Source organism: Cervus canadensis, chromosome 1 (assembly GCF_019320065.1).
Source record: "Cervus canadensis isolate Bull #8, Minnesota chromosome 1, ASM1932006v1, whole genome shotgun sequence".
Taxonomy (NCBI): domain Eukaryota; kingdom Metazoa; phylum Chordata; class Mammalia; order Artiodactyla; family Cervidae; genus Cervus; species Cervus canadensis.
The window spans coordinates 100123782-100149338 of record NC_057386.1 but is presented as its reverse complement, the minus strand read 5'-3'; the positions used below and the strand labels follow the sequence as shown (position 1 = coordinate 100149338).

Genomic DNA, 25557 nt, shown 5'->3' with positions numbered 1-25557 from the left:
GGGAATGAAAGAGTTAAAGCTTAGGCAGGCAGTCCAAGGCCCTTTAAGGAGGAGGTGAACATTCTCCCTCAGGCTTTCCTTAAGCCTTGAGCAACAATGTATCTTGCCTGAGAACTGGCCTTTCTTTAGGTCCCGGAACTAATGATCACACAGCAATGAAAATGGAAATGCTTTTCTTAGGCTCTATGTTAATGACTATGATTATAACAGATCTTGCCTGGGAACCTGTTTCTCAAGACTTGTACCCCTGATTACACAACAACAGTGTATCTCGCCTGGAGAAGTTGCCAGAAACCCTTCTCCCTGGCTAATCTTGTGTCAAAGTTATCTCAGGATGCATGCTTTGGGAAAGGGGCTTAGAACTCTTGCAACCTTGAGGTATTCTTTTTATCTATTCTCAGCAGGTAGTTGAAAAGTATATAAGGTCCTGCTTAAACTAGTGAGCAGGTACTCTCCTCCCCCTTCCATTGCCTCTTGCTGGAAGCTTTCTTTATCCCTGTTACTTTAATAAAATCTACACAAAGCTCTGAGTGACTGAGTCTGTCTTTTGTCCCAGAGTTAAATCTTCTCCTCCGGAGACCACAAATCCAGTGGCACCATTTACTGTGAGCTGTCACCAGGAATGGCTTCTTTGGGAAATCTCTTTTAGAAGAGTTGATGTGTGATCTTTTAGGCATGGAGAGACCCTTAAAAGGCTAAAATGGGGGGGTGGGGGGCGGGGATAACATGATTGTGGTGTCTTTTAGAACTGTCAACCCAGGGAACACAGATAGATGGATTAGCATCCTGTCCATCATGAACACCTGGTGGGACTGATGAAACAGTTTCCCATCCTCAGGTGACTCCTGGTCTGGGGACTTGAGAAGCCTTGGATTAAAGGACACGGACATAGTGGGTCAACTCCTGGGAAGCAGGGGTGAGAGATGCTAAAGAATATGCACTGAGGGAAGGATGGAGAGAGGAAATAGAGAAGTGGCAGGTGATCAGGTGATGGATCAGGTATAGCTGAACTGGTAGAACACTCAAGATTTCCCTCAGTTTTATTGATTGGGTCAATATATAATGCTCATGATGTTACCAAAAACAGAGACTCTAAGAGGTGTGGGGAGTTTCTTTGTTTGTGTGTGTGTTTTTTTTTTCCTAAGGAGGGAAAGGAGATGGTTTGCAGACGCTGCAGTTAAGGTGTCTATGTACATGCATGCTAAATTGCTCCAGTCATGGCTGACTCTTTGCAACCCTATGGACTGTAGCCCACCAGGCTCCTCAGTACATGGGATTCTCCAGGCAAGAATAGTGGAGTGGATTGCCATGCCCTCCTCCAGGGGATCTTCCCGACCCAGGGATTGAACCCATGTCTTTATGTCTCCTCCATTGACAGAAGGGTTCTTCACCACTAGCACCATCTGGGAAGCCAAACATGTCTACAGAGAAAATTAAAAAATCAATATATGGGTTCAGAATTGAGGAAACTCCTGTGTGAATATAAAACACATTACCACTGTGTTCACAAAATGTAAGCCATACACAAGGACAGAGTCTTCTTAACTCAGAGTCAAATATAGGTTGTTTCATTATTAATTTTATAAAAATCCACAAGAGCTGAAAAGTATGCACCATTCTGTAATTAAAAATATCATTCGTAAAAGAGTATCAGAAAATCATTTACATTTTACCAGAATTAGTACATCATCACAAACTAGGACAATCAAGACATATTCCTTTCTGGTACAGTTGGATATTTAGAATATTAATCAAATAAAATATCAATTTTCATTCTGAAGCATTTCTAAACCTGAGTCAACACATATTCATTTGAAATTGCTTCTGGCTGGTGTAAGGAAAAGATATAGTGTCCTGTTGTGGATTTTCTTTTTCTAATAAGGATATTAATAAAGGCCAACCATGAGAGAAAAAAATCGGATGTCTCAATTGTTTTCAGTGGTTGTTGCTACCTTTACAATTTTGCTTCTATTGAGACTGGAAAGTGACCATGAATCTTAGAGAGGAAATGCTTAAATATGCAGTATTTGATGCAGCTGTGTTAACTCCTACGATACGATTGTACTTATATTCAATCAGAAGAGCAGATTTCATGCTCTGAGGTTCTTACACAGCCACGCTGACTTAGCAAGAGAGGAGATGACCTAAAGAACCAGGGATGAGCTGAAACCTCAAAGGATGCACAGAAAAGTAGCTAGGATGGGAGTCTGCAAAAAACAAGCAGAAAACTGGAAAAACAGTGGCTGGGGAGCTCACATTTTGGCTAATACAGTTTCAGATTACTGAGACTGAACTTTGAAAGGAGTGGTGCCTCCACACGACAGAGGAGCAGACAGGTGAGGTCCTGACATGGACAAAGCCTTAGAGACTACTGGAGTCAAACAAATGGTTATAAAATAGAAATGGAAGGTAAAAAATGAGACTTTAGCCAAGGAAGCCAGACCATGAGGAAGATTTAAAGTTTTGCAGTTGAGAGTAAGAGAAAAGGTGAGAAAATATAGGAAGGCCCACTGCTCCTCAATCCAGGGAGAACCAAGGAGGAAATAAAATGTGCTGGAGGGACGTCCCTGGTGGTCCTGTGGTTGAGACTTGGTGTTTCCAAAGCAGGGGGTGCAGGTTTGATCCCTGGTCTGGGAGCTGCAGTTCCGCATGCCATGAGGCCAAAAAAACCAAAACATAAAACAGAAACAATATTGTAACAAACTCAATGAAGACTTTTAAAATGGTCCACATTTAAAAAAAAAAAAATGCATTGAAATCCTACTGACAGTGAGAATTCACAAATAACATTGTCTCTCATGCAAGGCTACTTGAGGTTTTCCCACTACATGGTTGCCATATGGGTTACTTAGTTTCAATCGTTTGTCTTAAAAAGTGATTGTCTTTTTGGCTCGTTCTACATGACCTCTGCACAGGTCAAGGGGTGAGCACCATTTTTGGGGGGAAAAGCAATTGGCATTTCACAACTCTTATGAAATTCCCTCTGGGAGGCTGGGAATACCTCTATGACAGGCACACACAGTTCTAAGTTGGCTGTTCTTGTGTGTAGGGGCAGCTGAGGCTGGTGACTGAATCCCATAAAAGAAAAGGACTGCTTATCCTTTCTTTAATCCTGTTGGAAATATGTCATTAAAAACAAACAAAGGACAAATAGAAACAACAATCAAACAAAACCCAGATAATAGGTGCTTCAGAATGAAGAGACCTAAAACACTTCCTGATCCGACCTTCCTCCCAGGAGGAAACTGTTCCCAGTCTTCCTCCCAGGCCTTGGTGCTGGTCTTCTTCCTGCAGAGGTGGGCAGTCCACCTCTCTCTAAATTTTCATAGCTTCTTTTCAACATGACCAGGTCCTAGAACCTGTTTTTGTCGGAAGTTGCAAAAGCATAATGATGAAACGCCAAGAATGAAGTGTCAGCTCTAATCATGAACCTTCAATTTCGTATTCGACTCTCAATGTGGCAAACACATTACACAAATACAGCCGAAACAGAATCTGCAATACCTAAGAAAAAAAGGAAATCATTGGTAGTACTCTATTTTTTCTTTACATGCTGTTTTTTTCACTAATGTGAATGAGTTTCTTATGCACCACTATGATTTAACCCTTCATCACTAATTTTTTAAATTTAAATTTATTTTTAATTGAAGGATAATTGCTTTACAATATTGTCTTGGTTTCTGCCATACATCAACATGAATCAGCCATAGGTCTACATGTGTTTCTTCCCTCTTGAAACTTCCTCCCACCTCCCACCGCTTCCCACTGCTCTAGGTTTTTACAGAGCCCCAGTTTGAGTTCCCTGAGTAATACAGCAAATTCCCATTGACTATCTATTTTACATATGGTAGTGTATGTGTTTCCATGCTACTCTCTCCATTCAAAAAATATGCAATGCTCCACTAATTTACATGTCATTCTTGCACAGGGGCCATCCTAATCTTCTCTGTATTGTTCCAATTTTAGTAAATGTGCTGCTGAAGTGAGCACTACATCTCTTTTAAATATTAAGACAGTTTTGATTTGGGTTCAGAAAGTTAATATCTACTAAGAAAATAGCATACTGGTTCTAGCTACCTGTCCATACAAACATGGCAAACTCAAAAGCAGATATCAGCAGAGATGCTTAATGTTTTTATTTCAAGACACTATTAAAAAAACCTCAAAACTTATTAACTGAACAGATGAATGTATCTGAAATATGGAATGCACTCGTATATATTTTAGAGACAATACAATGATTTATAGGATTATTTTAAATATAACTTAGAACCTTTAAATTCTAAGACTTGAACTTCAACAAAATTTCAGTCACAAGTGTGTGATGCTTCCTTAGCATGAAAGAGCAGGGATCACAATGCCATGGCAGAAGCGATGAAACATCCTATTTGAAGACTGGATTTGTCTGTGATTAGCTGTGTCTTTAAAATTTCTTGGAGCCACAGAATTGCTACCTGCCTTCGGTAGTTGTTCATGAGAGTAATGTGATGTATCAGGGATTTAACTTTCAGGAAATACTTTCAGAAAGGATGTGGGCTCCTATATAATGACTAACCAGGCAGGGTGTGCAGACTTAATTGGGGAACATAAAGAAATGATCCCAACCACCCTTTGTAGCTGGGGGCTGGGAGAGGTGGGGGCAGGGAACAGAGTCATGATTGAGGTGAAGATGAACCAGTCTGAATCATGTTCCTGCAACTCTCCTTCTAGAGCTTTAACAGTAGCTGCCCCTCAGCCCAGATGCAGGCACCACCCTCCACAGTCAGAGATAAACTGGAGGTAGCAAGGGGTCAGGAACCACATCAGCCTTCTACCTGCAAAGCCCCTCAGGGATGCTGAAAGGAGAGGCGTGGCTGGAGTCTGGTACTCTGGCTGCAACGCTCTGGTTACCATTTAGTGGAACAATGGAGCTGTTGTCTCTAGACTGAATCAGAATATGAGCTCTCAGGGACTTCCCCCGTGGCCCAGTGGTTAAGAATATGCCCTTGCAATGCAGAGGGTGCGGGTTCAATCCCTGGTTGGGGAGCCAAGATCCCATATGCTGTGGAGCAACTGAGCCTGCATGTTGCAACTACCACGCCAGCCTGATCTGGAGCCCACGGTCTGCAACTCGAGATGCCACCACGTGCCACAGCGAGAGAAAGCCCGCAGGCTGAATAGAAGACCCCGCACAGCCAAAGTAACACATATACACATATATGTATTTACATATATATATATTTACATATATATATAAAAGAAGAAGCAAAAAAATATATATGCTCCCCAAATTTTCCATAACTCTTTTTTTTTTAACTCAGAACTTATTGTAAGAGCTTCAGTAAACTGTTCCTCAGCTAAAAAATCTATTTGGTCCTATTCAAGGGGATTGGCTTAAGTTAGCATATTTGTTTCATTGCTGTAATTTCTCTGTGCGAATTTTGTACTTTCAAATAGAGAACTGTGCTCCAGCTATGGGCAACAGACCACTGTTTCATATTTTATCCACTTCAGTAGCAATGCCAAATTAACTATAAAAACATCTAAAAATGACTATCATTTTATTATAAATATCACAACCGGGGGCATTCCACAGCTTTTAAAAAGTTGTATATTTGTTAGAACTAATGAGAAATAAAATAAATGCTCTCATACACAATATAGTTTGGGTCAACTCAATTCAGAAAATTTGCTGATTTTCCAGATCAAAAGTTTTAGAATAGGGTTTGAATATAGATTTTAAGGATACATTTAAAATACTTAAATAGCTATTTTAAGTTGTTGTTCTTTAACAAAAAATGTTATTATTCAACAAAAGAGTGTGTCTGGTATTTTCTTAAGCCTCTCAATTCCAGGGAACAGAATTTTTTTGCTAGAATTTTGTAGATGGCAAGAGGTATATTAAATCTGAAACAACACAAATGCTCAGATTTTCACTCAGTTTGATACAAAGAAGAAGTGATTCTTGATGATCCTAAGGTAGGCATTATAATACATAAAATAATGGACAGTCATATAGTTATAAAAAGCAAATTTGGAATTGGAGACATTTTTGGAGAAGTTCAGCTTAAGTGGATTTTTGGAAGTAGTTAACTTTGGTAAATTATTGCTATATCTTATAATGTTCTGCTCATTACATTGGTTTTTTTTTTATTACAGTCCCTCTTAAAAACATGAATATGTGCAGTAGTGTCTTTTTTTAAAAAACGCTATTTTATTTTTATCAATTAGTTGAAGGATGACCATTGTTACTGTAACAGTGGTTTGAGAACCCTGAATGCATACCATGGATGGGACAGGCTCATAATTTTAATCTATTCACTCTCTTCCTTGACACTGAGCCTGGGATTTTCAATATCAGTTCAAGACTCACCGCAAATATTTCCTCCCATTTTCACACGGACATAGCCATCGATGCCCCATGAAGTTCCCCAGGAGTTCCGTACAATCCAGTATGGGATACTTCCTACAAAATATAAATCAGACCCTGGAGAACATGGCTGTGGTGAAAGAATGTTCACTTAAAGCTCAGGTGGCAGAGTGGTAAAGAAGCTGCCTGCCAATGCAGGAGATGTAGGAGACGTGGGTTCAATCCCTGAATCAGGAAGATCCCCTGGAGGAGGAAATGGCAACCCACTTCAGTATTCTTGCCTGGGAAATCTCATGGACAGAGGAGCCTGGTGGGCTACAGTCCACGGGGTCTCAAAGAGTCAGACATGACTGAACACTTCCTGAAAAGTAGAGTGGTTTTAAGAAAGCAAATAAACAAACAAACAAAAAATAACAAAATGCTAACAAACTAGCCAAGTAAACTGAACTGTACCAGTGTCACACTGCAATCAATGGAAAAGGGGTTTGAATTCATTCTGCTTGTTACATTTACTGCATAAAATGAAAACACACATATATACACATATCCAAGCAATTTGAAAAAAGGAAAGGAAAAGAACTGTTAGGTAAGTATGATGAAATAATAAGCACTTCTCTTTTCCCAGCAATTATCCTAAACATTGCAGATGGAGAATGTCCAATATTTAGATCAAGAATTTAGTGTCATTTTAACATGGCATCTACCAAAAATTGACCAGGGGATCTGCAGGGCGTGTATACCTGGAAGTTTATGGCAAAGCTGTAAAGCTCATGAGAACTTAGATGTAAGAGGACCAAGTTTCAGCATTTTAAAGGATGGAATCACGTGTCAAGCTGGGGTTCAAGCTGCAAAGCAATCAGTCATGTCTCACCAGCACTCACCTGTTTTATCAAAGCCTGTTACAAGGACGGCGTGATTTGATTCTCCACTGGAGCAATGATGCTGTATAATGCCTCCCAGGTAATCTTGCCAGCTCATGGCATCTACCACCACTATCAGAGGTCCCAAGGCAAGAAGTGCTTTTGCCATTTTGTCTTCTTGGCCACTATCAAAAGAAAAAAAAAATTGGTTAAGAAGTTTAATTTCCAAGGTAAAAATATTTTACAAAAGTGATGTATTTAATCTGTATATGGCAAGGAGTAGGTTTGGTGGCAATTATCAAGTTCTAAACAAAGGAGGCTGTAAGAAGTCTGGAAGACTGGCAGTCCAGGAGCACTATGGGCTCCAGGATACCAGGATCTGGGTTCTTCTTATAAGAGGCTTCCATTCCCAAGATCACTTCATGATCCAAGAAGGCTGCTAGAGTGCCAGCCATTTCACTCATATTTCAGACAGTAAGAAGTAGAAATGGGAGGTGCTATGTCCCTGTTGAGATTCCAGAAGTGATCACACATTCTGCACACATCTGCATGGGTCTCACTGGCTAGATGTCAGTCCTACGGCCAATGTTAGTTTTAAGGAAGATGGGAAATTAAATTTTATAGCTGGTTGACAAAGTACCATGCTAAAATATAGGGATTCTCTTAATAAGGAGAGTGGAAAGCCTGGATGTAGTGAATCTCATCACCTCTGCCACACCAAGTAAAAATCAAGAGAACAGACAGCCTAGGTTAGTGAACATCAAATAAAGAAAACTATAGAAAAGAGCTACCCAAAAATGTGGGCGGCGGGGAGTGTAGTTATAGGGAGGAGGGATGTTAAGATGCCAGGAGAACCAGGGCTGAACTGGGAAGACAGCAGGGCATGCAGTTCTGCCTTCCCACCTGGACCTGAATTGATAAAGTCTGATGTTACATAACATGTCGCCTTCATCAATCTTAAAAGTACATAATTACACCATTAATTGTATTTTTAAAGGTCAGCTTTGTGGGTGTAGGACACTGAAGCCAAGTTACTGATATTTCAGCCCATTAAGATAGCGTTTGATAGTTTATTGCTGTAGCAAAGCATGGTGGATTAGTGGCTAGAAAGAGTAGATAAGCCCTCATCCGGCCAGCTGTAGACCAGTTTCTATCAAGGGGATAGTGTGTCCATAGAAGAGGAAAAAACATGAGTGCCTACCAGTGGGGTTTGCTGAAATAGAAACCACAAGTTCATTCTAAACAATCACTCACATTATCTGTTAAGGAGACAATGTTTTTGGAGATTTACAAGCAGGCATTTCTAATTTTTGCTGCTGTAAAAATAATTGGTATTCATTAAAGAGAGTCAAAATTATAAAATTCTGGAGGAGAACATGCTAGGGTATGGGATTTGAGGTTCCACAGAGTTGGTTCAAATTCCAGTTTCATGACACAGCCACTGTACCCACCTTCAGCATCAACATAAAGATACAATTATAGGCATAGATTTCATAGCCTGCTTGACCCATAAATTATACCTGAGGTTTATAATAAACATTGTGTCCTTCCCTCGTTTCTAAGTTATCTAATAAACTAGTTTTCTTCAGCACAGGTTTTAGTGTATAATGTCTATTTTATTTAAGTTTGCGGAATGTTTTGTAACACAATGGTGACAAACATGATACTCTCCATATTAACCAGAAGATAACTGCCTCCACATTTTAGAGATAACAAAAGCTATCCAGTAAATTATTCCAGTAAAATCAAAGATCATTTTACAGAGATGGTGTGAGGGAAGGAGAAGGATGAAAGAGAGACGTTTGAGGGAATTGCAGAAGGTGGTGAACACTATGGGGTCATGGAAACAGTTCAGTTATGATCTCTGCTTCAGGGAGGACCAGGAAAAAGATTTCATAGTTGCTGGAAAACAGGAAATAGGAGGGCACCTGTGGTCTAGACCAGCAGGGAAAGGCTCCAGGGAAAGGTTCCATTTAGCCCCAGAACTGTTGTCACTCATCTTTCAGAAAGGTGTGGGCTAGACACAAGTTACAATATATTCCAAAAAGTATCTTTACTTCCATTTTAGCCCAATATGGAACTACTATCATATTCCATGAGCTTACCATCACTTTCACAGATCATTAAGAGACAAATCCTGCAGTCTTTAAGAATTCTCCTAAACGTTATTGTCATAAAGATTTGGAGATTAGGGAGAGTCTTACCTGTTACAGACCCTTGATGAGCACATGGGTTTACACTTCATCTTCCCTATGGCATCCTAGTTCTTCCATCCTTAGTTATACGTGATAGGTTCTTTCCCTTTTTATTTATTTAAATAGTCATGTTCATATTCTAGTTTGGCTTCTGAAATGTTTTTCCTGAGGTCTGTTTCTGATGAGCAAAAATGCAGGATGCAGCCTGTGTATGAATGATCATTCTGCTTTTAAGGCTAGATTATGCTTTTAGGATTCAGAAGGGTTTTAAATGTAAATATATCTTTTCAGAGCTAGAAGACAATTTTGTGAACTTTTTGGCTGAGAGCTATGATCTGGGCTGGTGTTGTCTGGGCATACTAAAAAACTAAGAGAGCATGATGGTAAAAATAGAGGTCAGGGGAAACTCCCGGGAGATGATGTACACCAACACGGGTGGGGCGTCATCTCTCACATGCATAGTCTGCCCAGCTCCGGAGGTCCTGGTGGGACTGAGAGCCAGGTTACCCCCAGGACCAACTTGCTTCCTGAGGACACTTGGCTCTCTGGTTCTGCTTCACACCCTAGTCCTCCCAGATTCCTGGGATTACTTTCTGTGTGTCTGTCTCACGAGGACCTGCTGTTCTGTTCCTGTCTTAGACTTTCCAGCTTCATGCCTGGCAATTCCATTCTTTCAGTCTTTCAGGCAAAAATCCCAGAGTCCTCCCTGACATTCTCCTCTCTTATCCTCACAGATATCCCTCAATACGCCCTGTGGGGCTTTATTCTCCATCCCATCTAAGACATCTAAGACCATTCGTCCAACTCTGCCCCAAGATCATCCCCTGACGACCTCTGTCACCTCATCACCTCCAGTCTAGTGCGTCTCTCCATGATATGACGCCACACGAGATGACAGGACAGTCACAGTGGCTTCCTCACTGATCTACTGCTATGCCAGACCAGTGTCTGCCACAGGGCCTTTGCACATACAATCCCTTCTGCCAGGAGCTGTGTTTCCCCAGGTAGCTGCAGAGTTAAGTCTTCACTAAATGTTACATTCTCCAGGAACCCCCTTCCTGGGCTTCCATCCTGAGGCTGCAACTTCTTACCGCTGTTGTTTCCTCTTTACCTCATGGCTATTTAGTTCCTTTAAAGCTATTTCATCTAGCAGACCATTCATATTTTTATTTCTTTGGTTTACTGCTTGTCTCTATCACTAAAATATAGCCCAGAGGGCAGAGCTTTTGTCCGCTGTGTTCACTGCCAAATCCCCAGAACCTGAAACAGGGTTCAGTAAAATATATGAATGAATGAATAAATCAAAGGAAGGTATTCTTGCAGAGAGAGTCTAATGTGGTTAGCTTGGCGCCATGTTCTCAGAGTTTAATATTCTGTGTGATGGGGGGTGGGTTTTCACAGCGGCCTCTGCCTTCTGATCCAAGGACAGATGAATCTTGCAGTCACCTTCGCTTTGTCTCTCTCTCTAAAGTAGACCGATGCCCATTATTCTTTTATTTCTTCCTAACTTTCTCACTCTGCTCCTTGTGACAAGGGATGCCTTGAGTTCTCTCTGATCACACTGTCAACCTCGGGAGGATCCTGTGCACATACTCACCTTAGATTCTCCAGGATCTGGCAGCACAGGGGCTCACTTGCTCACTTAGAAAGTATGTGACCTTCACCCTCAAGGGAGGCGGGGACCACCGTGCTCAGGGACCCTGCCCGTTTATCACGATTCTGTGCATCCTGACCTTGGGGACTGAGCTGGCAGGTGACAGCTGCTCTGGCAGCCAGGAGCCGAGGGGATGGCCAGCCCGTCCTCAGACACATGTATGCTGGTGTGGGTTCCACTTTGTTTGAGGATCCAGAGTCACTTATGATTTCTTTCAGATTCCATGGGGGAATGCCATCTAGACCCAGAGATGCTTTTATATTCAGTAAGTAGTAGACCAGTCTGTCACCTTAGCCAAATTTAATTTTTTTACTTTCTCTATTTCAAAGCTTCCTTCATACTTCTAAAAAATGAAGCAAGGAGTTGGATGGTTCTGTGTCTCATCCCTGAGCACCTATTTTGCACTAAATAAAATGGTCATAATGGTTCTTTAGCTGGCTTTGAGTGCCATGTGTTTTTAAGGCATTTTTAAATGATTGTTTCCACTGAACCCACTCCAAGTCATCACGCCCTTCCCACTCCCACACAAGTCCCTTCCTCACCCACCCACGCATCCCATCACGCCTGCAGGATGAGCTCGTCACCTGCCCGGTTATATACTCTGTCCACTTGCCTCTAATAGGAAAACTTCATTTTATATCTTTCTGACAGTCAAGGACTTGAAAAATGTAAGGTACAGAGAGGGGGTTCAAAAATGCTTCTTGGAAAGTAAGACTACTTGCCATTAGCTTCAGAATCTACAGAAAGCAAGTTTTTACTATTATTATTAATTCAAGAGTAAGACTGAAATGCGCTAAGGGTAATTGTGACACAAACTTGGTAGGAGGTGCTAAGTATCAATTATACCTTCAAATGAATTTAAATGTGTTGATTTAACCGCATTATTTCTGTTGGTAGAGACATGGAAAAAAAGTGTATGATATTTAAGAAACAACATAGACCTCCATGGTGACTGCCAATTCATCTCTCTAATAAAAGTGTTAGTCGCTTAGTCATGTCTGACTCTTTGTAACTCTATGGACTGTAGCCCACCAAACTCCTCTGTCCATGGAATTCTACAGGCAAGAACACTGGAGTGTGTGGCCATTCCCTTTTCCAGGGCATCTTCCCGATCCAGAGGTGGAACCCTGGTCTCCTGCATTGCCTGCGGATTCTTTACCATCTGAGCCACCAGGGAATCAAGTGTATTTTAAAACATTTAAAAGTATGAAGCAGTGCTGCCAATCAACTTATTAATTCCAAGTAGTCAATAGATAATAACTTAAGAAACATAGAGAAAACCACAAGAGGAGACATTTACCTGAAGTCATATGCAGAATAACCTTTGATTGAAGATCCAGAATGTGAGTCAGGAAAGTAACGGCAGAGGCCATTCTGGGCTTGAAATGGGTATTCTGAATCTCTCACCAGCTTGACTTGCAACTGAAAGAAAATCATAATCTATGTCACATGGTTGTGACAAAGATCAAACCACTTACTACAAGGAGTCTAAGATTCAACTTGGTCACAGTTCATTATCTGGGTATTCTTTGAGTTATGAAAATCTTAAGTTAAAACTTTAAGTGTTTTTTTATGGAAACTTCCCTTGTGGCTCAGATGGTAAAGTGTCTACCCGCAATGCGGGAGACCTGGGTTCAATCCCTGGGTCAGGAAGATCCCCGGAGAAGGAAATGGCAACCCACTCCAGTACTCTTGCCTGGAAAATCCCATGGATGGAGGATTGGTAGGCTACAGTCCATGGAGTCGCAAAGAGTCGGACACGACTGAGCGACTTTACTTCACTAGGTAATTAAACTCTGTTTGTCTTTGTCTTTTGCTCCTGTTTTCTCTATATCTCCTGTTCTTAGAACCTCCACTGATTCAATAATAAAATCTGGCCATCTTTCTCCTGAAGGTATAAGAGCATAAATATCTTCCTTCCACAGCTCTGGCTCTAGGTTATCAAGTCTTTGAGGTCATGCATTATGCTCACAAGCATCCTTCCATCGCTGCTCTCTGTGCCATTCATCTGGCGGTGACTTAAGATTCAGCAAACGAAGAAGACAGGGATGCTCAACTTTGGGAACTCTGTCTTGACAGCTTTTCATAGTACACAACAACAGCGCCTTCATCACTGGCTTCAACACCACTATTGATGGGCCAGGACAGTGTCAGAGGGTGTGTGGTGGGGGTGGGTGGGAGGTGGGGAGAGGGCCAGGGTGCTGCCCATCTCAGCTACTGACCTGGCAACAGGGTCTCACCTCCCAGGGCTCAGTTCTGCATCTACACAGAGGTACCCAACCAGCTGACCTCTAGTCCCCTTTTAACCTGGGCATTCAGAAGTTCTATGGAAATGAATAATCACACACTGTCATCTTTATGGGTCATCTGCAAAAAAAGCATTTACTAAGTAATATTAGGGAATAAAAATAAATATTTTTCTGAACACAGATAGCAGGTAAGATTTTTCACACTTTGGTTTCTCTCTTGATGGCTGACCTACACAGAAGCAATTCTTATTTTTTGGGGTGGAGGGCTTAAACAACTGATATTTATTTTCACACAGTTGTGGACACTGGAAGTTCAAGGTCAAGGTGCCAGCAGGGTCAGTGTCTGGTGAGAACTTTCTCTTTGAGGTGCAGATGGCTACCTTCTCACCATGTCCTCACACGGGAGACAGAGGCCCTGCCCTCTTCATCCTCTTCTTCTGTCAGAGTCCTATCAACTTAGGGCCCCAGGCTGATGATCTCGTGTGTGCATGCTAAGTTGTTTCAGTCATGTTCAACTCTGCGATGCTATGGACCATGGCCTGCCAGGTTCCTCTGTCCATGGGATTCTCCAGGCAAGAATACTGGGGTCGGTTGTCATTTCCTCCTCCAGGGGATCTTTCCAACCTACATAACGAACCCACATCTCCCGTGTATCCTGCATTGCAGGACGATTCTTAACTGCTGAGCCATCAAGGAAGCCCCTTATGACCTCATTTAACCTCAATTACCTCCTAAAGATCCCACTTCTAAATATACATAGTCAGATATCTGGGAAATCTTTGGATTAATTCAAGCTCTGGTTAGCTACATTTCCAAACTTGAAAATATTACTGAGTAAATGACAGACTGAACACACAGTCAACAAGCAGCTTAAAAGACCGCAGAGCCACTCACCTTACTGAGCCAGTACAAAGCGCTGAGCGGGGATCCTCCGTTGCAGCCATAGTTGCTGTAAGAACAGTCTATCACCTGCTGGACACTCAGCGCCTCCAAGGGTTGCCCTTTTATCGCACACACAGACTCCACCGCACCCACCACGCTGAAGGCCCAGCATCCACCACACTGAGATAGAATGATGATAGAAACAGAGATAGAATGACATTTGTTATCTAACAATGTGCCAATCACGTCTAGCGACATCTCTGACAACACAAATGATCAACTCAAGTGAGCAGAATCTGGAGGCCTACAGAATATAAAGGCCAATCCTGCTGACTTTCAATTCAATTCTCTTATAAGCATCCAAATGTACTATTCATTAAAGGTAAATTGGGAGTATCACTATTGCCAGTTGACATTGCAAAATAAAAGGCAACTTTAGAGATTAGGAAAACACTTGGACTGATGTTCTTTTTAAAAAAACAAGTCAGCACAAACGTAGGCATCTGACTTGTAGTTGCCATGGGGGAGGGGGTGGGGGAGGGGTGGAGAGGGAATGTGGGATTAACAGATGCAAACTATTACTTATGGGATGGATAAACAGCAAATTCCTACTGTATAGTACATGGGACTATATTCAATATCCTGTGATAAACCATCATGGAAAAAACATGAAAAAGTGTGTCTGTGCTTCTACCCTGACACTCTGCTCTGCCCTCCGACACCTCCCCTCCAAGGGCAGAAGGCAGGGAAAGGTGAGCAGAGCAGGGGTGCATGGTGCATATTTGTTCTCATTAACAGATAAGCACAGGACCTGGATAAAAGACTTGTTAGCCCATCAGCATTATGAACGCACAGGTAATGTCCCAACTATAGGCACCCACAGTAATCGTTCCTCACTGAAATACTCACGAACAATCTTTCTGACTCTGGGTCTCTTAACTTGCTTTTATTGGATAAACTAGAACAAAGGAATGAAAGGGAATGGAATCAAGAATTTCACATAAGAAAGAATCGCAGGAAAGGCAGAGATGAGAGTGGGATTTGAAACTGGGTGGAACCACCTTAATCCTGGCAGCAGCTGCTGCAGGAAAGACAGGAAGGGCGGCTGGTGGGCCTCGTGGAGTGAAGTTCTGAGGGATCTCACGTGGCCGTATCTCCATCTCTAGCTCCAGGGCATGTGGAGAGTACAGCATTCACTAAGGGAGGCTACTGCAGGCTCTGCATCCCTTGAGAAAGGTAAATGCATGTTGCTTCAGGTCACCCACCTACTGCTGCCCCAAGAGGGTGGTGGCTGCTCCAAAACATCTTTCCTTTAGTACAAAGATTTCTAAATAAAAGTTCTACTTTAAGACACTGTAAGCAAACCGCATCACTCTTCATTAGAATCCAGTAATAAAGCACATGATATGGTGGTTATTTCAATCCACAACAACAAATACAGAATCTGAGAAACAAAAGGAGATCATCTTAATGAGATGGTCACTGGGGAACTGTTGGATCCAAAATGCTGGCCTTACAAGACGACGCTGAGTGACCTGCTGAGGTTCCCACTGCAGACAAACTGAGACCACATCCCTGTAGTTAGGGGTCAACTTTTCCTGGTAAGCTGACATCCCTGCGCCTGGCAGGGGTGCAGGGCACACACGCCTGTCCTCTAATGTCTGCCAGCAAGACGGCTCATTGTGGGCTATGAGCACCCCCACCTGCATCTGGGGTTCTGCTTTCCCTGATTCCAGATAATCTTAATAGGCACACCCAAGACTTCTGCAAGGTAAATGGCTGCATTTTTAAAATTGGCCTTTTCATTGAGTATAGTTGATTTACACGTAGTATTAGCTTCTGCTGTACAGCAAAGTGAGTCTGTTACACACACACACACATTCTTTTTCATATTCTTTTCCATTCTGGTTTATCACAGGATATTGAATACAGTTTCCTGTGTTGTACAGTAGGACTTAGTTGTTTATCCATTCTATATGTAATAGCTTTCATGTGCTAACCCCAAACTCTCCCTACATCCCCTTATACCCCTCCTCCCTGGCAAGAGGAAGTCTGTTCTCTGTGTCTTGAGCCTGCTTCTGTTTTGTAGATAAGTTCATTTGTGTCATATTTTAGATTCCACATATAAGTGATATCACATGGTGGTAAATGGTTGCACTTACTGCAGGGCTTACACATTTCTTTATCATTTAACACAGATAAAACTGTGCTGTGACTTTTACTACTTTCTTGTTCTTTTTTTTTTTTAATGTGTCATGAATTTTTAGTGCGGAGTCTTAACCTCATTTCTCCTACAATCCCTTTCATTTTCATTTTATGATTTTGCACAGTTGGTAATTTCCAGGCACGTCTATGTCAGATCAAAGCAGATCTGACAGCTTTTTTAAGGACCACAGATAAAAGGTGTGTGATTCTGCAGGGGTGGGGCTGGGGGCAGGGTCTCTGAGGGAGCTCAAGGGATGGGCCCAAGGGTTCCGGGGGCACTGAGGGACCAGGCGCCTGATTTCAAGTTGTTTCCCTTTTGAGCTACTTAAGTTGGTTCCCCTCCCTCAGCCTTCCACCCGCTGTTCTGCAGAGCCCTGGGAGTCTGAGTGGGGGCCGGGCAGGCAGAGAGGGACACCCCAGAGCTCATCCCCTGAGTGAAGCTGGGCCTAACAGCGCCTCCTCCCTCCAGTGGGGGTGGTCTCCTGTTCTCATTGTTTTGTGATAACCGAGGTATGAATTTACCTACTGAAAGGATGGTTCCATCACAAGTTTGATTGGACTTGACCCCAAAAGTGACTCCCATCCTAAAGTGATTAAAAAGAAAAAAAAAAAACCTAAGACATACCGTCTTCTGGTTTCTCACTTTGGTGACGACATGCTTATCCCTCCAGTCAAATCTTAATGGCAAAGACAGGTTGGAGATGGACGTGTACTCTTCTGCCGGAAATCGGGGAAACCTGGAAGGGCTGCTTCTTAAATAAATAGCTGAGGACACACACAAGATGAAAGGACAGCCAACATTATTACAGGGATTCCTTTCAGAGGGATGTTTCAACAGAAACAGTGGAGCTTCTGATAAAGTCTGCCTTTTATTCTTTTCCATAATTGGAATGGAGTAGACAAAAGCTATAAAAGATGAGAATTCTTCCAATAGGGCCGGGCTGTCACATGAAATGGTTTGACAGAAGCAGGTCAATAAAAAATGAGTATAATTGACATCTGTTTTATCATAACCAGGGGGGGGTCTCGAACAGAAATAGCATAGAAAACTGGAGGAGGGATGAGGTGCTATTCCTCTGAGCCACAGGAAAATGCCTGCATTTATAGTATTTAGTTCTTAAGTGATTATTAGAAGAAAGTGGCCATGAACTTTTTTCTCCAACTGTCAGCATCAGGTACTTGCTTGACACTTTTAAGTATTTAATCAATGTTAACTATTACTCAGTTTACTAGATTCACAACTGAAGATTCTTAAAAATTAAGGAAACAAATTAAAATCAGGAAACTAATCAGCTAATAACCCCAGAGTCCATACCTTTAAACTCTTCAGGAAACAAATAAGAAAACTGGTTTATTCCATAGATGGCAGTGGAGTTTTCATGAGAAAATAAAGAATTCAAGTATCGCTGTCTACTAAGACTTTCCTAGAAGGAAAAAAAAAAAAAAAACCCAATTTCTATCACCTATGTTAACTTTCTGGAGCAATGTGCATATAACTGACTTAGAAATAGTTTCCAGATGCAAAAGTAAAAGCTTGATTTATTTCCTGTGGATCACAATGAAAGGTTACCTAAAATAATAGATTAGATTTATAAATATTTTGTATTAAAAATACTATCTGACTTTAGGAATAATTTCTGAGGCTGGGAAAGGAATGTCTTATCCATTTATAATTCCTCTTTACCAAGGATTTTCAAAGCACTAACTGTGCTTATTTAATATAGTGAAAAAAAGAAAATAAATTGCAAATAAATACCAGACACTAGTAGGAATTGTAACCAGTAAGTACTTATGTGATCTTTATCTTTGTCTTAGCACAATGAATGAAGCATGAAAAAAGGAATAAATAACTACTGGATAAATCAGTGTGGTTCTATCTCGGTTTTACAGAGATCTCTATTTCATTTGGGTAAAAGGCTTTGGGAAAGAGATTCAATCCTGGAAATGTCCCAGGAAAATGGCTTGGTTTGTCTGTCTGAAAATTAGATCCTTATTTACAGATTCCTCCACTTTGAATTTTGTGGTAAGTATGCTAGGCTCATCTTTTACACAAACAAGCTTCAATTTGCTAGTACTAACCAACTGTGTGGAGTAAATACAATTTCAGGAGACCACCATTCATTAAGTTTCTAACTTCAGCTACTCTAAACTTGCTTGTTCACTTATATGTTTATTGTGTGTCTGTCTCATCAACCTATAAGCAAAATGAGGGCCAGGCTGGTCTGTCTTATTCATTGCCGTTTCCGCCTCACTGAGCACACGCCTGGCACATAACAGATGCTTAATTAGCATTTTTTGTTGAATAACGCATAATTATATTTTATATACATCATGCCCTTGATAGCTCTAAGCTACTTTTTTTACATATGTATATATAATTATTTTTAAGACTGTTTTCCATTATGGGTTATTACAAGATAATGAATATAGTTCCCTGTGCTATACAGTAGGACCTTTTTGGTTATCTATTTTATATATAGTAGTGTATATCATTAATTAAAAATTCCTAATTTATAACTCCCCCAACCCGATTACCCTTTGGAAACCATAAATTTGGTTCCTATGTCTTGTGAGTCTATTTCTGGCTTATATATACGTTCATTTGTACCATTTTTTAGGTTTCACATATACGTGATATGGGTATTTGGCTTTCAATGTCCGACTTTCTTCACTTGGCATGATAATCTCTAGGGTCATTCCTGTTGCTGCAAATGGCATAAGCTGTTTATTTTTAAGCAAATTATTCCTGGGATTTATCATGATTGTATTTTTCCTTACTGAGCATATGTGGAAGGATTGCTAATCTATGAAATTATCAACAGTTATCGAGTTTCAGGCATTCAAAAGATAATCTTGATGAAGCAAGGCTTTGAATATAATTTGGGAAGAAGATGTATACATCTAAAAATAGAACTGGACCACAAAATGAGTGTGTGACAAATATAAGCCAGTGACTGCAAACTGCTGAGCAGTTCAGAGGGTTCCTAGGTCCTAAAGGCAACCTGGACTTCACTGCGAGTTGGAGGGATGATGGAGGTCCTGAGGATGCAGGACCTTTATGGATGCACAGGAAAGTACATGCAGCCACGAAGGCGGGCCTCACAGACAGACTGCAGCGAGGAGACCCAGGTTCCCACAACCTGGCCCACGACCAAGCACTCAGGTGTCCTACTAGGGGAAGGGACTCCCCTGAAGGTTGGTTTGTGATTAATGCATCCCTATGGCTTCGTGACCCTGCCCTCGCCCGCAGGGTATCCAGGGCACACCCCCCAGGCCCTTTCTCCCCCTTCTCTCAGCTTAGAGCTTTGCTCTAGTCAGATGCTCTCCCTGAGGCCCCCTCCCCTGCACTTTCTCAGTCTTGACTCCTGTGATAAAGAAAAAAGAAGAAAGAGAAGACACATAAATCACCATTATTGGGAAGGAAAGAAGGACCACAAAGATGCTTCAGGCACTAGAAGAATCATATTTTGAGCACTTGAGGCCAACAAGTTTGATAACCTATGCAAAATGGACAATCCCCAAGGAAGACCTACATCACCAAATCTGGATACAACAAAAATAGAGTATTTGAACAACTTTTTATCAACTGAAGTCATTAAATTCCTAACTGAAAATCATCCCACAAAGAAAACTCCAGGCCCAGATGGCTTCACTGGTGAATTCCATATAATTAAAAAAGAAATGCTACTACCAATTGTACACACACATTCATGGGAACCCCTTGCACCTGGTTATATAAGGCCTGATTCCAAAACCAGACAGAAACACCTCATGGCAAGATAAATATGCACCAATAGCCCTCATGACTGTAGATGTAAAATCCTTAAAAAAAAATCAGCAAATCAAATTCAAAACTTTATAAGACAATAGAATCATGACCAAGTGAGGTCCATTAAAAGAGACTACATTGGTTTAGTATCTGAATAATCAACACAATACACCCTACTCATGGAATAAAAACAGGAAAACCATATGATATTTTCAATAGATGCAGAAAAAGCATATGACATAATTCATAATCCTTTCATGATAAGGACTCTCAGCAGTGAATGAAAGGAAACTTGATCAACCTGAGGGAAGGAATTGATGAAATGCCTACTTTGACCAGATGCCAACTTCTAACAGGATCCATTTGTGTCTTATATGCCATTGAATCAATCAGAAAACCTAGACCATCTCATCATCAACTACAAATTGGCACTTGCTCCAGGTGCATGCCATCTTCCTCTAGAGGGATTAAATCATGCGCCATTTCAGCTGCTGACCTTCAACACCCCCGAAAGAAGTTCTGTGTGAAGATCAGAAATGACGTGCCTGTGCTCAAGAAAAAGTTGGCAGGACAGCTCTTCAGACAGGTATTTTCAGGAGCCGATTTTATGAGCCCAATTCTTGCATCTCCTACATGATGACATCTGCTCCTCATGATTAGCAGAAACCTTCCGCAAAAAATATGTGCTTGATTGCATGTACTCCCTTTCCACTAAAATTACACATACACTGAACTCCCCCGCTACCTCTTTGGAGCAGTTTCTCAGAGCTAAGATGCAGTCTCCCATGCTATAGTTCTCATTTTGCCCCAAACAAAACTTAACTTGAAACTCTTATATTGTGCTTTTTTTTTTCAAAGTCAGCACATTATACATAGTAAATGTTAAAGTAAGAGATAAATAGATGGACAGATGAACAAATGAATGAATAAATTTTTACCCAAGATTTCAAGTTTCTGGTATATTTTAATTTTGGCAGTATATGCATTAAGCTAGAACCATTAGAAATTACCACCTGAACAAGAGTCTCTTACATCATTTTCACCTCTTAATGTTTCAGTTAGATGAAAATTGTGGTTTAAAGAATTCTGGATAAAGTTTATTTGGAGGAAATAATCCAGATCTTCAGGGGCTATTAATAGCAAATGTCTGTGGCTCATTCATTAGGATCATTCATTGTAAAATGATCTATTTACATGTAAACAAACATGCCTCCAAGTATGTATAATTTAATTTTTTAAAAACTGGCGCATGTATCATTAAGGTAAGCATTTTAAAAGTGAAGCTTCTGAAATTTTAGGCAAAATCACATGTGCACTGGCATATAAACATTATTCTGAAGTGAGTACATACAACGGTCATTGGTTCCCTTATTGGGTTTGTAGCCCCAAAGTGGTCAGGAGACCAGCTGCTCTTGGTCAAATAGGGAGCAGGAATAAAAGTCAGTGCACAGCTGGGTTCCAGCATAAGGATCAGGCGCGTGAAACAAGAGCAGGGGCTTCCTGAGCACCAGAAGCTTCTAAGGAGTGAAAAGGTGGGGGCGGGGGGGGTGAGTGCTCTCCCCTTCTTTCCCTGTCAGTTATCCTGAGAGGCATCCCATAATCATCCCAGGAGGAGCTTGGTCTTCACTCAACAGTAACTGAACAACAGTCTGTGAGCAAGGATCACAGATGCCACCTAACTTCCACTCACGGAATATTCACAGTGAATTTAGGAAAACAGGTAAGGCAGGCACAAAACCTTTCACCGTGAACCTAAGACCGTGAAAAAATTACTAATCAATCAGACCCTTTCTCCAACTGTGTCAACAGTTGCAGTTCCCTGAATACCTTTCCACGCTACATTTTAGGAGCCACTGTTCATCAATGCCTTTGCAGACATGAGACCTCTTTGGTCTCCCTAAATAAGATATAAAGAGCCAAAAACTACAGCTCCTGGCCCTCCATATTTACTTTTCACCCTAAAACCTATAGGTTCTCCCTAGCACAACACAGAGAGCACTTTATAACTCTATTTTAATTTTTAAACTTTTAAAATTTTAACTTGATTATGGAGCCAGGGAATTTTCTAGAATCTGTCCGTAATTTACCCCAGATAGGTAAGCAGAGAATTTCAACTCAACCAACTCCTAATCTGACATAATTTTAAGGAGTAAAGCTTTCCAGAGTTATACTGAGCATCAGTCACAACACATGTTAGTCCCTCTTGTTAGGGTGGAGGGATGCTTCCTAATGCCCGAGCAAGGCCCTTTCTACCTTTCATGTCCAGTCTGCTCCAGGCTCAAACAGCCATCTAGGTTCAAACACAGTTTCCAGCAAGTGTGGAAAGGAGTCACAACATCTCATGAAGTCAAGTCCCACCAGGGGCAATTGCTTTGGAAATTTTTCAGGTTCTCTCAAGATTTTTAAAATGTGCTGAAAATCTTCATCACTCTGCCCTTCTCCACTTAAAAGAGAAATTACGTCTTCCAACAAGCACTCTTGTACTTCTCTTGACATGAGCTAGCTGTATTTCCTAGCTGCCATTGTCTGGGTAGGGCCTCTAGTATGAGTATATGATATGAGCAAATGCACACATAATTATAAATTAAACAAATAACACATATTTAAGATATATTCATTACTCTGGCTTCCTTGTGATTCCAATCCTCAAATATATTTTTGAGGAGTATTGCAGTGCTTTTATTTCTTCAGTCAACGAACACATCACCAGGATAGCTGGGACTGATTATTTTCCCCCAAAGGGGTTTACTTCACCATCACATGTCATTAAGCTCAGGGCCAGAAGAGATACAGGACAGAAACTTTGTTCTCAAGCAATTATACCAGTGCTTCTGGTTTTGAAAGCTAGAGCAATAAGTAGGAGATAAAAATATGTATCTTGGTTTGGGCAAAAATACAAATAGAATCAGGAGAGGCTGGCACTTCCCACACACTGGGGCTGCAGGGGACCAGCAGGAGGGGTAGAAAGGTGCACAGCTTCAGAATCTCTGGCAAACCTCAAAAAAATACTAGGATAAAGAATAAATACAAGTCCAATAAGCAGCAGGATTACTGACTTCATACTTCCCAATTAGGAATGAACTTTCTTTGACAGCAAAATTAAACCATGATGATGACCTCTCACAACTTAAAACTATTAAATAGTATGCGATATATATTAATAGAACACAGTGAGGTACACTCTAAATCATTCTCTCTTGCAGCTTCCTTGGCTTGAGGAAAAACCTTATTGATACTCAGCTAACTGGTGTGCTCCTGAGTTTTAACGCTGGGGTGCAATCTGAGATCATGAACCCTTTTCAAAATAATATGAAAAGGAAATTAAACCCTACCCCCTTCTCTAAATCAGTCTCCACCAAGTCAGATGAACTTGTAGGGTGTGAGCTAGTCCAAGAGCCTGGGTTCAGGAAAATCATTGGCAGGATTCCCTGAGCTCTGAATGCTGGCTCCTGGCCGATAAAACTCTGATTTGAGGAGGAGGTGATCAGTGTCCCCCTCCGGAAAACGGCCAGGTTTCTGCCTCCTACTTCTGGTTCCAGTCCTTGAAATGCACAGTCTGGGGAGGCTGAGAGAACGCCTGGAGACTGTGCTTTTCAATTAGGACCAGCTTGGACATAATCAGTGGGCAACCTGGGACGTGTCATATAAACCCTCAGGCACACATCCTTCCAGGAGGACCAATCTGTGGGTCAGCATGCCCTGGGAAACCCTAGGACGGAGTCCGGGTCTGGAACCCGGGCGCGTCACCGGACTGAGTTTAGGCGACCCCCCGGGGATGGCGCTCGAGTGCCCCCCACCCCTTCCCCGGGAAAGGACGGCGCAGGTATTTCCTGGGGGTGCTCGCGTGGTCCCTCCATCCCGCTCAGCCCGGGGACAGGCGGGGCGTGCAACCCCTCGCGGTGGAGCTCAGGTGCCCCCTCTCCCGGCCCGGGGACCTGACAGGGTAGGCGACCCCCGCGGGTGGCGCTCGCGTGGCCCCTCAGCCCCAGGACAGGACAGGGCTTGAGATACTTCCCCGCCCCGGGTGTGGCGCCCAGGTGCCCCAGCCCCACCTCCCGCCCCGGGAAAGGACTGGGCTGGTAACCCGCCGGGACTGGCTCGAGTGGCACCTCCGGCCAGCCCATCCTTCCCCCGGGGCTGGAAAACACAGCCGACTCCACGGTGTGGAGCTCCAGGGCCCCGCCCTCCACCCGGGACCGGAAGCGGCCGGCGACCCCGGGGGTGGGGCTCGCGCGGCCCCTCCGCCCCGCCCAGCCCGGGACTGGAAGCGCCGCAAGGGCTCCCCCGGCGTGCGCGGTACCCGGAAGGCGGCGAGCGGTTGGCGGCCGAGCGGCGGGGTCAGGGCGGCGCAGGGGGCCCAGCAGCAGAAGCAGCAGCAGCAGAGAAGCCAGAGGCGCCGCAGCTCCATCCCGCGCTTCCTCTTCGGTTCCGAGCTCCTCCCCGCCGGCGGGTCCGGGGCGGGGCGCGGGGCTGGGACGGTGACGCCCCCTCGGTCCTGGCGGCTCTGAGCCCGGATGTCGGGTAGGCTGCAAACTGCAGGGTTCACGCTGTTTTCAGTGGGAGCACCTGCCCAGGACCACATGCCCTGGGGTAGTCTCACTTCTGCTAGAAAAGAGCTTCTTCACACGGAAGTGTGACCGTGCAGACAGCTGTGGGACCTGCACTTCCTGCATCAAGTGAAGTTTGATCTTTTTTCTTTTTCCTTTATCTCAGGTGGAAGGATGCAGGCAACAGTGGAATCCAAAGGACCTTAATTCTGTTTCTCTTTGTGATGGGCCCTGACTTTTGGAGCCCAATTCCAAAATGCGTGTTAATTTACACAGACATTCCTTCAGCAGTAGTTTATAATTGTGTATCAAAACACACAGTTGTGAAAATAATACACCACGTTTTGATGATTTAGATCATAGCCAGTTCAAACTTTGGAAATCAGTTTCTGAAGGTGGCACTTCTAACGTTTGTGTTGAGATTTAAATAAAGTATTTCAAATGCTTTGTAAGATGCCCAGCGCGTTTTAAGCTCTTGGTTTATTAACTATTTTGTTTTTAAGGTAGCTTGCCTCCTCTTTGGAGAAGGAAACGGCAACCCACTCCAGTATTCTTGCCTGGAGAACCCCATGGACGGAGGAGCCTGGTGGGCTACAGTCCACGGGGTCGCAAAGAGTCGGATACGACTGAGTGACTTTACTTCCCCCTCTTATTATCATTACATTGCTTTCCCCCTGCTCAGCTTAGTTCATAGTAACCCATTCTTCATGTTTTCTTCTCTCTTTTATTATCTTTTCAAGTCATTTCACTTCATATCAACTTAATCCTAGAGAATGGACCACAGACACAGCAGAAGTAATGTTCAAATCAGTTAACATCCCATTCTGGCAGCATTTCAGGATAAGGA

General features: G+C 42.5%; 1 protein-coding gene and 1 non-coding gene across 2 annotated transcripts; both read right to left on the bottom strand.

Annotated features, from left to right (window-relative positions):
• Nucleotides 1-1563: 1563 nt before the first annotated feature.
• On the bottom strand, nt 1564-24760 carry CTSO (cathepsin O). Its single transcript, XM_043487694.1, has 8 exons — nt 24464-24760; nt 17710-17818; nt 17020-17159; nt 14202-14369; nt 12359-12480; nt 7231-7394; nt 6353-6445; nt 1564-3504 (listed from the first exon to the last, which is right to left on the bottom strand). Exons 1-8 carry the CDS (start codon nt 24743-24745, stop codon nt 3470-3472), a joined length of 1113 nt encoding a protein of 370 aa, XP_043343629.1. The 5' UTR covers nt 24746-24760; the 3' UTR covers nt 1564-3469.
• On the bottom strand, nt 3884-3990 carry LOC122425123. Its single transcript, XR_006264711.1, has one exon. It is a non-coding gene; the product is annotated as a U6 spliceosomal RNA (small nuclear RNA).
• Nucleotides 24761-25557: the final 797 nt, after the last annotated feature.

Bases quoted from the DNA above. Each gene is read 5' to 3' on its own strand.
- CTSO (XM_043487694.1), bottom strand. From the start codon at position 24,745: ATGTGGTCCTGGGCAGGTGCTCCCACTGAAAACAGCGTGAACCCTGCA. The intron at 14,370-17,019 runs GTATGTCTTAGG...ATTCTATCTCAG, and splicing joins AAGTGAGAAACCAGAAGACG to TGTGGTGGATGCTGGGCCTT. The intron at 6,446-7,230 runs GTGAGTGCTGGT...TATATTTTGTAG, and splicing joins AACAGGCTTTGATAAAACAG to GAAGTATCCCATACTGGATT.